At 39.1% G+C, this 16415-nt stretch overlaps 1 protein-coding gene across 11 annotated transcripts in view; it reads right to left on the bottom strand.

Annotated features, from left to right (window-relative positions):
- The window catches only part of SGO2 (shugoshin 2), a 36776-nt gene extending 20719 nt beyond the window's left edge, over nucleotides 1-16057 (bottom strand). For 2 of the 11 annotated variants that reach the window (XM_005601672.4, XM_023622321.2), the window contains exons 1-5: nucleotides 15665-16057; nucleotides 12564-12698; nucleotides 10305-10480; nucleotides 9378-9455; nucleotides 2306-2391 (exon numbers count right to left, since the gene is read on the bottom strand). In XM_005601672.4, coding sequence (XP_005601729.3) covers nucleotides 2306-2391; nucleotides 9378-9455; nucleotides 10305-10480; nucleotides 12564-12698; nucleotide 15665 — 476 coding nt within the window. In that variant the 5' untranslated portion in view covers nucleotides 15666-16057. Of the gene's footprint in view, nucleotides 1-2305; nucleotides 2392-9377; nucleotides 9456-10304; nucleotides 10481-12563; nucleotides 12699-15298 lie in introns of all 11 variants that reach the window. The other 9 variants (XM_070242132.1, XM_023622322.2, XM_070242131.1 and 6 more) reach the window with 9 other exon arrangements.
- Nucleotides 16058-16415: the final 358 nt, after the last annotated feature.

Genomic DNA, 16415 nt, shown 5'->3' with positions numbered 1-16415 from the left:
AATGAGGTAGGGAAAGGATGGTCTTTTCAATAAATGGTGCAAGGTCAACAGGATCTCCACATGAAAAATAAGGACCCTTTCCTCACATCACACCTAAAATTCCAGATAGAATGAAGAATGTGAAATGTGAAAGGGAATGTGAAAGGGAAAATAATACAGCTTTTAAAAGAAAACACAGGCGAACATCTCATGACCTTGCAATTAGTTAAGATTTTCTTAAAAGGACACAGAAAGTAGTAACAATAACAGGTGGGGGGTATATAGATATATAGACATAGATATATTATATAGACATAAAAATTGGATTTTATAAAGAACTTCAGTTTACCTAAAAACACCATTAACAGAGTAAACAGGCAAGCCACAGAGTAAAAGAGATTTGTAATACACAAAGAACTTAGACGCAATGTATATAAAGAACCCCCGGAAATCCGTAAAAAATGGTAGACAATCCAATAGAAAGAAAATAAACATACAAACAGATGCTTAATTTCATTAGTTATCAGGGAAATTAAAACCTCGATGTAGTACCACTACACACACCCCAACATGGCCAATGAAAAGGACAGACAATACTAAGTGTTGTTGAGGACACAGAACAACAAGAATTCTCATATACTGCTGCTGGAAATGTAAACTGGTATATCCCCTTTAGAAAACTGTTTGGCAGTTTCTCCTAAAGCCAAATATATGTAAATCCAGTAATTCTACTCCTAGGTATATACTCAACAGAAATGTGTACATACATTAATCAAAAGACATACACATGGCAGCACTATTTGTAATAGACCAAAACTAGAAAAAAAACCTAAATGTTTGCCATCAGAAGGATGAATAAATTATGTATAATCATACAATGGAATATTATGCAGCCATGAGAATGACTGATCTATAACCATATGACAATAGGAAGGAATCTCACAAACAATGCTGAGCAAAAGAAGCCCGGGACAAAAATTATACATACTAAATGATTTAATTACATGAAGTTCAAAACTATACAAAACTAATTAATCTATTAGGTTAATCTAGAAGTCAGGATAATATTTATCCTTGGGTGGGTGGTGAGTAGTGACTAGAGAAAGGCACAAGGGGGTATCTGAGGTACTGGTCATATTATTTCTTGATCTGGGCGTTGGTTATGCAACAGTGTTCACTTTGTGAAAATTCACCATGCTCTCAAGACTTTTGCACTTTTCTAACATGTATATTATACTTCAAACAAACGTTTACTTAAAAAATACAATGAAATTTTTTGGAAGGCAAGTTGACATTTGATTTGTATAACACTGACATGAAACAACGTGTGCATAATGACAGCCAAGATATTCTTGAAAAAGAACTAAGTAACAGATCTACAAGACAACAAAATGTACTATTTTAAAACTATAGCAGCTAAAATGTACCAGTGCAATGTGGTCTCTGGATAGCATAACAGACAAAACAATGGAACAAACTAGAACGAATACAAAGTGACAAAGTAAATTTAAGATATAAGACATAAGTCACATAACTGAAAGAACACTGTCAAAGAGACAAGAGAATTTTGGTCAATATCATTAATTAAGTCATTTTACCTCTCTGGGCTTCAATGACTGTCTTTAAAATGATAAGTTTGAAATAGGGTGTTTACTATGACTTATAATCAAATTAATCAAGATATGAGAAATTTGGGTCAGGAGAACAGCAATGATGAAAGATCATTTAAAGTCTGGGGTAGTATGAAAGATAATAAAGGTAGAAATAGTTATCAGATTTACCTAGTAGAAAACAATGAGGCTAGTAGAAAACAATGTGACCCGGGAGAAAGGAAAAAAAGAACTGAAGAGTTCTACTACATCTCCTACAGATGAACTTGACTGTTGAAGTGATGGGAAGTGTCCTTGGAGCCCTGGAGGTACGAGCTGTGGCAAATACCACAGACCATCTCATTCCTCCTCAGTAGGGAACTACAGGCTGATGAAACCCAAATATTGCATGACACACACAAACACTGATTGTGTTATACAAAAATCTAAGTGCTCTGAAGCAGTGTGATTCCAACTCGTGTTGCTAAAGGTCCACCTGAGCCTCCTTCTTCTCTAGAGTGTATGGGAAAGCAGAAGAATATTTCAAAGTATAAAACTGAATTCTATTAGAGGATGTGTTCAATTTCTTTTACCGGTACAATATTAACAATTTATTTCATTATTTATTTGTAAATGTTTTTCTATGTTTAAAGGAAGCAGACTGAAAAAAACCATTTAAAGTCTAGTTCAGGCAGAAGTGTGCAAGTCAGTATTTAACTGAGTTTTGAAGCAATTACCTTGCAAATGGAAGATGCATCAACTTGCACTGTTTACTAACCCGTTTCTTCTTGCTAGCTGGCAGCAGAAAGGAACTCTGATGGAACTATTTTTGAAAAGAACAAAGAAGATGAAAAGGAACAAAATTCTCATCTCCTTATATCATGTTTGTTATTAAAGTACCAAGGATACCAACAGTAACAGAACGATTCTTTCATTAGCCTTCAATAGTTGAATGAGAATAATGTGATGATAAGGTTAAACACAGTTCATCCTTAATCTGCCATCTAAAGATAATTACTACTAATTATACCACTTCTAACAATCACTACTAATAGGAATGAATACACACGTGCACACCCGCACATATACAGTATCTCTACATATATGTGCAATACACTCATGTCTACATACGTATTACATAATACATTATTGGACTTCATAACACTTATTTTTAAATGACCTTTTAAAAGTCAAAGTCTGGGTGATTTTCATATATCTTTTAAATTTTTGCTTATCTATATTTTGTAAATTACCTGACACTCTTTGAAAATAAATACCATAAAACTGGGCAACGTGCAACCATGTTTTCCTACTACAGTGTTAACCTGTAACAGAAACAGGGGTATGGCCAAATTGACAGGCTGATTTCAAAATTCATAGGGAAATGCAAAGGACCTAGAATAACTAAAACAACTCTGAAAAGGAAGAACAAAGTTGGAGGGCTATGGTAATTGAAATAGTACAGTAGTAGCAGAAAGACAGACAAATAGATTGATAAAATAGAAGAGAGTCCAGATATAGACCCACACACATTTGGTCAACTAATTTTTGACAAAGGTGCAAAGCCAAATAGAGAGCCTGAACTTCCACACTCACCAAGCTATAATAAGGCAATTCTCTTCCAAACCAGGGACACTGTGAGCGAAGGCCAAAGGGAGAGTTGGGGCAGCTCTGCACTGACCCAGCAATGTCAGGGAGAGCACAGGGAGACTCTGGACTCCATTCTCACTCACTAACAACAAGGAGCCCCTCTCCTTCTCCACCAAGGTGGTGAGAGAAGAGGTCTAGTAGAGAGCCAGGATTTTCACCACTCTTCAATGGTAACAACCTCCCCCTTCATTATCCCCTTCACCCTGGTGTCCCTGGAAGCCATAAAAGTAACAAGGCGTCACTCGCTGTCCCAGCCACGGTGGTGTCAGCCTGAACTCCCAACCCACCCATGAGTTAGGAGACATCCCTGTGTCCAGGGTGTCAACAGAGGCTGGGTGGGGAACTTAAACTTTGACCCTTCACTTGGCAGTAGGTGGCACTTCCCTTTATCACCACATGGTGTCATAGGAAGCCTGCTAAAAGAGAAGGTTTAAATAAGATCCAGAGTCTCATAATATAATACCTAAAATGTCTAAGATTTAATCAAAAGTAACTCATCACACCAAGAATTAGGAAAACCTAAATTTCAACTTGAAAAGACAATCAACGACCACCAACACCAAGATGACACAGATGTTGGAATTATCTAACAAGGATTTTAAAGCAACTATCATAAAAATGCTTCAAAAAGCAATTACTAACAGGCTTAAAACACATGAAAAAAAGAAAGTCTCAGAAAAGAAACAGAAGATGTAAAGAAGAACCAAATGGAAACTTAGAACTGAAAAATACAATAACCAAAATCAATTAAAAACTCATTGAACTCAACAGCAAAATGGAGAGGACAAAGGGGAAAAAAATCTGTGAACTTGAAGATAGAGCAATAAAGTACCCACCTAAGCAAGAAAGAAGAGACTGAAAAAACAGAGTGCCAGAGATTTGTGGAACTATGATAAAAGATACAACATTCACGTCACCCGAGTCCCAGAAGGCAAGAAGGGGGGTGGGGCCAAAAAAGTTGTGGGGAAATAATGGCTGAGAATGTTCCAAACTTGGCAAAAGAAATCAACCTGCATATTCAAGCTGAGTGAACTTCAAAAAGGATAAACCCAAAGAAATTATGCCAAGACACATCCTAACCAAACTTCTCAAAACTAAAGACAAAGACAAAAATCTTGAGAGCACTAAGAGAGAAATGACACCTTACCTACAGAGTAAAGAAAGAATAAAAAATAAATAAGCATCTGACTCAAAGTTAGAAAAGTAACAATAAAATAAAGCACAGAAAAGCAGAAGAAAGGACTTCTCACTAAAGAAAAAAGCAAAAACTAATAAGTTTGAAACACCAAAATAGTAGAACTCAAAATTAAATACAAAAGATGATTCTTTTAAAAGAATAAAAATAGAAAAACCACAACCACCTAGTGGGGGAAAAAAAAAAAAACAGAGAAAAGCCCAAATACACAAAATTAGTCAACTGAAGGAATATACAACACAGACAAAATTAAAAAAATAACAAACTACTTGGGCCAACTCTATGCAAATCAGTTTGAAAACACAGATAAGATGGATCATTTTCTAAGGAAATATAGTTCAATAAAACTGACCACAAACGATAGAAAGAAATTTTCCTAAGCAAAACAACATACCTAGAACAAATAAAGTTAACAAAGAGCTACCATTCCCACCAAGAAAGACCCAGATCCAGATGGTTTCACAAGAGAATTCTACCAAACCTTTAAAGAAAAAATAATTCTAACACTATATCATTTTTCCAGAGCACAGGAAAAGGAAAACACCCAAATTCTTTTTATGAGTTTAATATATATACAACATTTTTATCAATGCCTAAAGACTATACAAAAAGAAAACCTCAAAGAAACCTCACTTATGAATAACAGTAAAAAATTCCCGAACTAAATACTAGCCAAAAGAATTCAGTAGCACATCAAAAGAATAATAGGTCATTTCTGACATTTATTTTAGAAATGCAAAATTAGCAAAGCTACTAAAATAAGTCATGTTAATACTCCTAAAAAGAGAGACCACATGATCATCACCGTAAGTGCTAAAAAGGTATTTTTACATTATTTATCACTATTTTTTATTTTAAAAGCTCAATAACACAAGTATTACAGGATAAATATGGACCTCATCCTTAAAAAAGCACATACACACAAGCATCGTTCTTAATGGGGAAACACTATACAACATTTTAAGAGTATTTATTGCATTCTACCATGTTCTAGACAGTGTTGTGGTACAGACAAAAATCCTGTACTCAAGAAGCTTATATTCTGGGGGGACAAACACATAATAAGTAAAATTATATGTTATATAGTGTTAAGTGCTAAGGAGAAAAATTAAAGCAGGGAAGCAGAACATGAAACACTGGGACAGGGGTGGGGAAGGAGTCAGATTTATGCAGGGTTGCCAGGGAAGGCTTCACCAAAGTGACTTCTGAATGATGCTCTGAAGCAAGCCAGGGAACTGGCCATGTGAAGGAAGAACAAGTCCAAGGCCCTGGGAGGGCAGCTTGCCTGTGTTAGACGGAGCAGGGGGAAGCCTGCGTACAGAAGATGTTAAAGAGCAGGAAGGCGAGTAGTAGATGAGGGCAGAGAAAGAACAAGAGTTTCGGTTTTCAGACAATACTGGGCAGTGGACGAGATGGGAAGCCACTGGAGGGCTTTAAGCAGAAACTACATTTTAACAGGATCACTCTGGCTGCTATGCTGAGAAGAGAACAGAGAGGGGCAAGGGCAGAAGCAAGAAGCCCCAGCTGGCATGCTACTACGATAATTCAGGGAAGAGATCATGGTGACTCAGATGAGTGGTGAAAGCGAGGGCTGTGAGAAGTGATAGAATTCCAGACTGATTTTTAAGGCAGCACTAAAAGAATCTGCTAAAGGATCAGATATGGGGTGTGAGGAAAAGATAGCAAAATAGAAGTGTAATTACCTGAGGTGAAGACCCCAAAAGGAATTGGTTTGGTGGCAAATGTGAAATTTAAGATGCCACTTAGACATCCAAATAGCAATGCCAAGTAGGTAGCTGGCTATGTACTGTCTGGAGTTCAGAGATGGCCAGGCTGGAGATGCAAACTGGGGAGTCATCAGTATTTAATAGCAATTAAAACCAGAAGACTGGATGAAATCATTTAGGGAACTAGGGTAGATAGAAGAGAGAGGTCCAAGAACTGAGTCCTGGGGTACCCAAAATTTAGCAGTCAGGAAAATAAAGAGGAACCAGCAAACAGACCAAAAAGGAACAGTCAGAAAGGTACGAAGAAACTCAGGAGAGTGTAGTATCCTAAAAGTCATGTGGCGATAACATAAGGACCAAGAAATATCCAGAGGTTCTGGTAACGTCGGAGATCAATTTTCAGAAAAGTGGTTTTAACAGAGTGGTGGTAAAAACCCAATTGGTGCAATTTCAAGAGAAACTGCAGACACTGAACAGTTCTCTCAAAGAATTGCGCTTTAGGGGCTGGCCCCGTGGCCAAGTGGTTAAGTTCACACGCTCCGCTGCAGGTGGCCCCGTGTTTCGCTGTTTCAAATCCTGGGCGCGGACATGGCTACTGCTTATCGAACCACGCTGAGGCAGCGTCCCACATGCCACAACTAGAAGGACCCACAACGAAGAATATACAACTATGTGCTGGGGGGGTTTGGGGAGAAAAAGGAAAAAAATAAAATCTTTAAAAAAAAAAAAGAATTGCACTGTAAAGCTAAGATGAAAAATGAGATAGTATAGCTGGGGGCAAGGGGTGTAAGTGGAGTAAGAGGTTTTAGTTTTGTTCTCTTTCTTTCTTTCTTTCTTTTTAAGACGGGAGATAACATTTTTGCATCCTGATGGGAATAATCCAGAAGGGAGGAAAAAAATTAATAACACTAGAGGAAAAGGCAGTCTACATCAACATCAAGCCAACAGCAAAAGACAACCCAAGTGTCCAACAACAGGAGCCTAGTTAAATGAGCTACAAGTCCACTCTAGATCCATCCTCAGCAGCACTAAGAAAGAATGAGGAAGCATTCCCTGTAATCCTACGGAGAGCTCTTCCTTCAAGATATGTCACATAAAAAAAGTAAGCCACAGAGCAGTTGGTATAGCATGTTATCTTTCGTGTAACAAAGAAAATTAAGAAAACATTTACATGTTTGTTTGTTTTTATATAAAGAAACAATTAAAAGTAGTAACCTGCATGAGGCGCGGGGAGAAGAGAGGAGAATAGAGAAGAAAGTAGCTGGAGGCAGAACAGAATTATGTGAGACGTCATTCTACACGTCTTTATACTGTTTTGGTATTAGAACTACATGTCCATATTATCCACCACCCTCCCCGCTCAAGTAAAAAGAGAAGCAATTGTGAAACTTGATATGCAAAAGATAGTCTGTTAAATAATAAGTCCAAGAAAGTGGACACCAAAGTTGTATGATGTGCCTTCATCCTCCACCTTCGCATCCGCTGTTTTTCACTTTTCCTAAATCCAGATGCTGATCTCAGCTCTCTTTGAGTTCTCCAAAGAGAGCCACACAAAATACATCTGGGAACAATGTTGATTTACTAAAGATTTTTTTAAAGAACCAACAGAGGGAAGGAACTTCACATCACCTAACTCATGACAGACTGTTGAGCAATTTTTTTAGGGCTGACTGTTCTCCAAAGTTCCTCGAGCTATCAGTGATCTGACCCTCCTCCCACATCTTGCCAATGAGCTTTTCCCTCTTACTCTCCAAGTCAATTCCTATACGGACTCTACACTCCCCACTGCTATATCTGATTCTGGTCTTACTAATTTACTCAGGGCAATTCAATTCTGCCCTGTGAGATGATCGGCAAAACAGAGGCCCTCCCGGACTCCCCCCACCCACCCCTCCAGTGAAAAGCATCTCTTCTCCTTAGAGGGTGCCAAACGCACAAGGCTCTGCTCACCGGTTATCCTAGGTCTCACATTATAATGCTAGTAGCTACACCCCCTGAACACTATTCCACAGGGACATTTACACAAATCCTCTCTTCATCCAAATGTCAATTAAGTTAGACCATAAAGTACCTCTTCTTTGGCTAGCTTTTATAAAAATTATGACAAAGGAGCTAAACATTGACCACATAGGTTGAAAGAGTTCATATCTTCTTACCACAAAGACTGCACTTAAGAGCCTTATAAATGACCTTAAAAAGTTTTTAAAAGCAGAGGTTTGCAGAGAATTTAGAAAACACAGGAAAATACACATACAATAAAAGCTATGATAGCTAGCATTTATCACACTCTTCCTACTTTCAGGACACACGCTAGCCACATTTAACTCTTACAATAACTCTTTGTAGATAGGCTACCATTATCCACACCACGCAGACAAGGACACTAAGCTTCAGAGTTCAAGGTCAAAGTCATAGAAGCAGGAAGTAGCAGAGCTGGGATCTAAACACAGGCAATCCCATTCCAAAGCCACCCTCTGGAGCACTAAACTGTCTCCAGAATCTATCAAGAAATGGATGTAAAACTGCGACTTCACTTTCTTTCTTCAGTTTACCTATTATGTATATTTTGCCTTCTCATTAGCCATTCCTTCACAACAATTAATTTTCCTCTTTAGATGCTTGAGTTAAATTCATTAACACTTGGTCCTTCTTTCTTTCTGCTCATATGTTTAATTTTCCTAGTCCGTCATTTACCTTTTATTTTTATGATTTTTAGCCTTCTAAAAAATTTTTTTCTGAGAAAATCCACCAAGAGCTTCCTTTATGGTTTCTATCTTTGTTTCTAGGTACAGAAAGGCCTCTCCTACCTTTTCATTTACATTTTCTCCTCATTGTATACAATTTCCCTTTTTACATTTATTTTAGAGAGTGGTATAAAGTAGGTTCTGACTCTGTTTTTCCCCAAATAGTTTTCTATCTTTTTTTTAATAAAGCAAATGCTTTCTTAATTTGACATACTACCTTTCTACTAATATCTTTTATGTTTTCTAGTCTGTTTAGGGGTCATTACATTCCACTGAGCAAACGTTACTTTTAATCAAAATCTAATTTTTATATAATAATTTCAATAATGGACAATACTAAATGATAATGTGCTGTTCGCCAGTTGAAACTGATATTATTGTCTTTCCTTTGCACAAAGTTTAAGATATGAATCTTTAACTTTGATGCTATTTAATCTCAAATATCCTCACTAATGTTAAAAAATTATACCACTTACATACAAATTTTACTTACCTCAGAAAGCGTGCTCATTTCAATTGCGGTTATCAAGTTATTGTTCATGAGTGCTTCTATTTCTATAAGCTTCTTATTCTGCATATATAAAATACAGAAAGATTCCTTTTAATCAATTAAGATACGGAGTTTATTATACCATACCTTTATGAATATCATCAGCTGAGAAGACTTAGAAAATAATAGAGATCACATTGAACTAAAAATTAAGACCACATTGAGCTAAGAAGGTACTACACTGTATAGTCCAAACAGCCACAAGACACGTACACATACACACACACACATTTTGAATGCTTCTGAACGATCAATCATAAATTCTCCTACAAGCATTTTTCTATCTTCTCATAATAACACATCATACAGCAAGTGAACACAGTTTGTCAGCTCCAGGAATTTAAACCCTCTAGTAGATCATTTTTCCATTTTAAATTCATTTTCACTCATTTGAGAATTAGATCTATAGTTGCAGCCTAGCCAATCATTGGCTGTTACTGCCCTGTCTGTGGAGAGAGATGCAAGTTGGAAGGAAAAGGAATGACTACAATCTTCATTCTATTTGGCTATAGCCAGTGAAATGCTGGGATAAAGGAGAATACACTCTAGGAACTCCCTCCTTTCAACCTACTGGAAGAACTATGCCCACCTCCTTAAAACGTACTAATGCACCAAGCTTTGCTTATGATAACCAATCAAATGTTGATCAAGGTATTATGCTGGTTTGTGGAGCCACAAGTACGTATCTAGAATGCAGACTTAAGACACCAATTTTATTACCCAGTAACAGTCTGTCCATTAACATGGCACACTCTTCCAACAATTTTTTACAACAATGAGAGATTTTAAATACATTTTTAGAGCTTCTATAATAATATAGTTAAGATTTTAGTTATAATTTAGAATTCAAACACAATACAGTTTCCATACCAAATTATTTAGCTTTAGGCGAAGGAATGTGTTCTCAAAATTCAGTTTCTCCACTTCTTTTTGCAATAGCATCTTTTCAGTTGTAATTCTTCGAGAATTCTCTTTCTCTCTACTAAGAGCCTGAGCTAACGCCCTGTTGTTGTGCTTTAAAGAAATTTTGAAAATAGAAGAATTGTCTGTAAAAAGATTTTAAGAGAGTTAATATTGAACTTACACCTTAATAAAATTTCAGATTCCTTAATAAAATTATTTTAGGCAAAATGTATTTCCCTTTACAATTTTTAACTAAAGGTTGGAAAAGAAGAGAATGACAATATGGATGTAGTTTTGAACAAAATGTACCCAGAGTTTGGAGCTGAAGAAATAAAAGCTAGATAGAAGATTAAAAACAAGAGTTGTGAGGAACGCAGAATGTCTGTGACTACAGAGCTGGGAATAAGAGGACTCCAGCAGAGACACGGTATTCTGGGTAATTAGATCAGTCACAAAGACTAAATCTTGATGCGTTGCCCTACCTTCCTCCGCACCTTTGACCAGGAGGTAGAATGTCTGTGACTACAGAGCTGGGAATAAGAGGACTCCAGCAGAGACACGGTATTCTGGGTAATTAGATCAGTCACAAAGACTAAATCTTGATGCGTTGCCCTGCCTTCCTCCGCACCTTTGACCAGGAGGTAGAATGGAGAAGCGGATCCTGCAGCTCTAACTGAGACCTCCCATAGGAATAGGGCAGCCAATCTGTAGAAATTTTAAAACCAGTTTCTGTGGCTCCAGGATTGAACAAATTAGTTAATGCTCCCAAAGTCCATTTTTCAAAACCTTGAGTGAAAGGGAGCATACTTACTACGATATTGGACAGCTCAGCTAAATCCTGCAGGATCTTCAACCTTCACTCCAAATACCCTACTTTTACGTTTAGGCATCTACTGCAATCTAAATTTGACCTCTTCTCCTTACAAGCACTATGTAAAGATAATTTCAATCAGAAATGCTTTTCTGTTGTTAGCAAAGAAATTTTATTGTGAATTCCTTGGTGAAACTCACCTTAAATATAGTGTGTTCCCTCAGTACACTTAGTGTAATTATATTTCCTTAATTTTGATTTACATGCCACTATTCAATCCATATTCCACTGAATAAAAGTACAGTGTATGTAAAATATGTTTATAAAAGTAATAATATTTTTTAAATACTCATGGAAAGTTTGGGTATCTAAAAAACAGGGTCCAAAAAAACCACTTTATCTTTGGCACAGAGAAAGTAGTTTTAGATAGCCACCTGTGACACGGGAAATGGAAAGACTTGAACCAGTTTAGGACTACCTGTTGCGTTCCTCAAACTCAGTATATTCCTTCATAACAGTGGGTGTGCAGTTGTCCTGCCAAAGAGAACAGGAAATAGCAGCTGCTACAGGAGGTGGCCTAGTATGGCCCTCGAGGCCCGGGTAGGAGCAACATTATGATTTAAAGATACTCAGGAGGCTCGGCTATGTCACAAGGCACACACAATTACCCTTCACAGGTGCTATATCAGCAGGAAACTTCTCTGGCTCCTGCTAAGGTGGAGATGGACCTTTGAGATAATTTTTAGAAGCAATGAAAATTTATCTTGGGGAGTTTTTCCCACCTCCTTTTTTTGCCCTTCTGACATCCTCGTTCCAGAATCCATGAAATCCCATCTCCAAAGTGCTCAGTGCCCTCATGATGAGCTTTGGCCATATAAAATCACCCACTACAGCACCCTATCTGGGCCAACCAGCTCTCTTACCCATCATCCAATTGCTACAGCATGCCAGAAGAACCACCTGTCATTTCTTTGAGCTCTTTCTCCAGAAATGTCACATTGGTGTTTTCTTTGCAGTGTAGGAGGAGGTGGCCCCAGCCTCACTCCTGAAAACGCAGCTGTCACCAGGGGAAGGGGGTGGGGGGTCACAGGAGGTCAGGGGGCCACAGGGGGTGAAGGGGAGCACTTATGTGGTGACAGTCAAGAAACAATGTGCAACTGAAATCTCACATTGATGTTAACTATTATGAACTCAATAAAAAAAAAATTCAGCTGTCACGACTGATAGTAAATCATCATAACCACCCAATTGATAGGAGTTGAAGTGGATATGAAGGATTGAATGGGGAAAAAATGCCTCATTTAACAAAACAGTCATTTTAGTCATATTCTATACTTGATAAAGTACCAAATACTATATTAATTCTCCAGGGGAAATTAAAAATGTGAGTATACTTTAAAATTGACAGCACTTACTTATTATTTTTGTTTTGATTTTGGAAGCAAGAGAAACATTCAACTTAGCAGGCTTTGAAATTCTTTTTTCTTTCACATGTCTCTTGACTCCTGAGGTAAAAAGTGAGCCAGTTTCCAACACTGGGTACTCCATCACTGAAGTGGGAAAAAAAAAAGAAAGAAAGAAACCATAGTATTGATTAATAAAAGAAAAAAGAACTGATAAATATATTCTACAAAGTAACAATCATGACTTAAATAATATATTTTGTCTGTACATAAGCATTTGCAAAGTCAACCAAGTTTTTGCTCTTACCACTACTGTATGGAAATTGACCATTAAGGTCACCAAATTGCCATGTTGCTAAATCAAATACAGCAGTCAAGGCCCAGTTCTCGTTTTATTTCATCTCTGAGTAGTATTTAATATCAGATCATTCTCTCTCTGAAATACTATCTTCAGTTGGCTCCCAAAACACCCTACTGTCCTGCCTCATTGACCATTTCTTCGAAATCTCTTTTGTTGGTTATTCTTCAGCTCTCTAACCTCTTACATTAGAGTGCCCCAGTTCTCAGACCTTTAGCCTCATCTCTTTTCCATCTACATATACTCCCTTGGGGGCTATCATCCAGTGTCCTGGCTTTTAAACATAAATGCTGATGACTTGTAAATTTATACTCCCAATCAACTCCAGACTTACTCATCCAATTGCCTACTCCTCATCTCCAACTTGGACCTCTAAGATGCATCTCAATTTTAGCAGGTTCTAAACTCCCCCGACCCAAACATTCTCCCTTTAGCTCACTTAATGGCAACTCTATCCTTCCAAGTGCTTAGGTTAGAAGCCTCTTTCTCTCACATCCCATATCCACTCTATCATCAGTCATGCTGGCCCAGCTTTCACCACACAGCCATATGGATCACTTACCACTATTTATACCACTACCACTCTGATCCAGGTGCCATTCTCTCTCATGTATGTCATTTGCTACAGCAACCTAAATGGTGTCCCTGCTCCCATCTTCTCCCCTAGTATCTATTCTCAACCCAATAACCAAAATGATCCTTTTAAAACTTAAGTAAATTCATGTCACTCCTCTGTTAAAAACCCTCCAGTGGTTTTCCAGCTCACTCAAGAGTAGAGTCATAATCCTTACAACGGCCTAGAAGGTACTACACAATTTGACACTCTCTCCTTCCCCAGTTCTTATCAGTACCTCTCTGACCTCTTCACTACTCTTCCTTCTCCTCACTAAGCTCCAGCCACCCTTTCCACCTCGGGATGCTCCCACTGCAGAACCTCTGTATTCCTTTTTTTCTTTTGTACCAACTCTTCCTTCAAATAACCACTGGCTTTGCTCACTGCCTTCAAGTCTTTGCTCAAATGCCACTTTCCTAGTGGGCCTTCCCAGACCAAACTATTTAAAATTGCACACCTGACATCATTTCACTTGCTATTTTATTTTTTGACATTGACTTATCAATGTCTAACATAAAATTGCATAATTTCCTTATTTAATTTATTGTCTTTCTTCTCCTACTAAAATTTAAGTTCTGTGAGGGCACGGATTTTTGTCAAGTTTGTTTCCAGCTGTACCCTCAGTGCCCAGAAGAGTGCCTGGCACATAGCAGCTACTGAATAAACATGTGTTGAAGAAATGCCTAAGGATAAGTGAAAGAAATTTCAAGTAGTAAAAACTGCCCAATACTGGAATGAACCTCCTTTTCAAGTGTTGAACAAATGTTGTGAGATGTCAAGCAAATAACAGAAGGATGGTTTTAGAAGAAATTTCTGCAATGGGGAAGAAGTTGAACTAGGAACCTTCCAGTATTAAGGTTCAATGCTTCTTCTAAAAGCTTTGCCAAAAAGAAACTTTGATCTCCATCTATTCTATAGATAACAGAACACAGGCACACACAGAAACTCCATGCAACCTGTTGCATCTCACACACCTGAAAAAGATCCATAGAAATCTAGTCCATCTCCCAAAAAATCTTGTCAGGAAGATCAAATCTCATTTCACTAATTAGGAAATCCCAGCTGAACTGCCCTCCCCAATATGTTGGTTCTTAGTTCCCTTACTTAATAAATGACACCAACAATCACCCCCCAAATCTTCAAGTTAGAAGTCAGAAAGTCTTCCTTAACACTGCCCGGTTACCCTGCACATTAACAACCTCACCAAGTAAGGCTTTATGAGCCAAAGCCAGGCCCCTGGAGTACCATTCCAGTGTGACTTGCCATATAGAGATTGAGGTATTATAAACAGTGGTTGGGACTGTATAGGAGTCCCAGTTCCAACATTTCACAGCTATGTGATCGTAACATCTCTAAGTCTCAATTTCCAGACTTAAAAAATGATAGAAAATAAGGGCATCGCGTAGTAGGGACTAAATGAGCCAATGTATGTATAGTGCCTGGTACAGGCCCTGGCACATAGTCAACACTAATAAGGCCTATTTATTGGTATTCCGTAGCTCTTGTCCGGCCAGCATCTCGGCTATCTCTAAATCAGAAATAGTTCCACATCCAACTCTCCCGAATTGCATCCCTCATCTAGAAAAAGCATCGTCCCTATTCCCTAACGAAACCCTACTTGTACATCAAGACCCAGTTCAAGTTCTAAGTTCTTCCCAGGCTTCCATCACCCCTTCGCCTTCAGCCAGCCTCCCTTCTGGATGAGCGCTCCAAAGGCGAGGGCTCCCTCAAGAACGTGGGAAGGCAGTCTCTAAGGTTCATTCCGCAGGTACTTACTGAGCGCTCACAAGGAGCTAGATATCGCGGGTAAAAGCATGAAGCAGAGCAGTCACAAGACAGAGCTCCCTTCCTTCAAGGAGCTGACCTTCTAACTGGCGGCTCGCCCCCTCCCCCAGTCCCCAGCTGGGCGCTCAAATCTCAGCAACAAAAAGCAGCGACTTAGACCCGAACCAGGGACTGCCCCGGCGAGCCCTCAGCCGCGGACCCGGACACCGCAGGCGGAGAGTGGGCGGGGCCGCGGGCCGGCGGGGCTCGGCGGACCGGAGACCTGGGGCGGCAGCGCCCGGAGGTTCGGCCCGGGAGAGGCCCGCATCCCGCCAGACAGAGGGCGGCCACGCCCAACGTGACAGGTCACCGACTTACTGCTTTTTCAGCGTGGCGGAGACCAGCACCTGCTCCCGGAGCTCGGCGCCCGCGGCCCAGGCTTGGGTTTAAACTCCTCAGCCGTTAGCGGTTGCCGCCTCAGCCAATCAGGTCCTGAGAAGGCGACGCAAAGGCGCGCGGGTAGAGGAAGTGGGAGCGGAAGGGGCGGGACCTCGCCGCGAGCGACAGGAGCGGGCGTGGCCAGGAGAGCCAGGGCGCCGTCCGCTGGGTGAAACGGCCCAGTTGTGGCTCCGAGCTGGCGCCGTGGTGCTGTCTCCTGATGCTTAGGTGAAAAAGGAAACTCTCCTTTGACGAAACTGCCTTTATCAGTCAGAGGTCTAAAAGCCTTGACAGCCACCTGAAGTCTGTTGGAAAGTTTTTGTTGTTTATGACGTTACTGTGAGAGGGCCCGCCCACATCTTATCATTTCTTCTGCATCTTTGCATTCTTTGCATGTTTGCATTATGATGCTGACACCATTATATAGTTTTCACTTAAAAGCTCTGCCCGCTTTTAACTTTCTGAGGGAAAAGCAGGAATGAAATTTGATTGAAAATTCTATCTCATCAATGTTTAGGTCTTGTACTAATGGTCTGTTTTAGCTTTATATAGAAGTATGACATTTTCCGTTATACACAACTACATAAAAAATATATATATAAACGTATATATATATATCATTCACTTTATGTTCCAACTCAGTTAGCTGAGTTTCCTTTCGCAAATGACTTTCATAATCTATACAAAGAAT

Source organism: Equus caballus, chromosome 18 (genome assembly GCF_041296265.1).
Source record: "Equus caballus isolate H_3958 breed thoroughbred chromosome 18, TB-T2T, whole genome shotgun sequence".
Lineage (NCBI taxonomy): Eukaryota > Metazoa > Chordata > Mammalia > Perissodactyla > Equidae > Equus > Equus caballus.
This window is presented reverse-complemented; position numbering and strand designations above follow the sequence as displayed.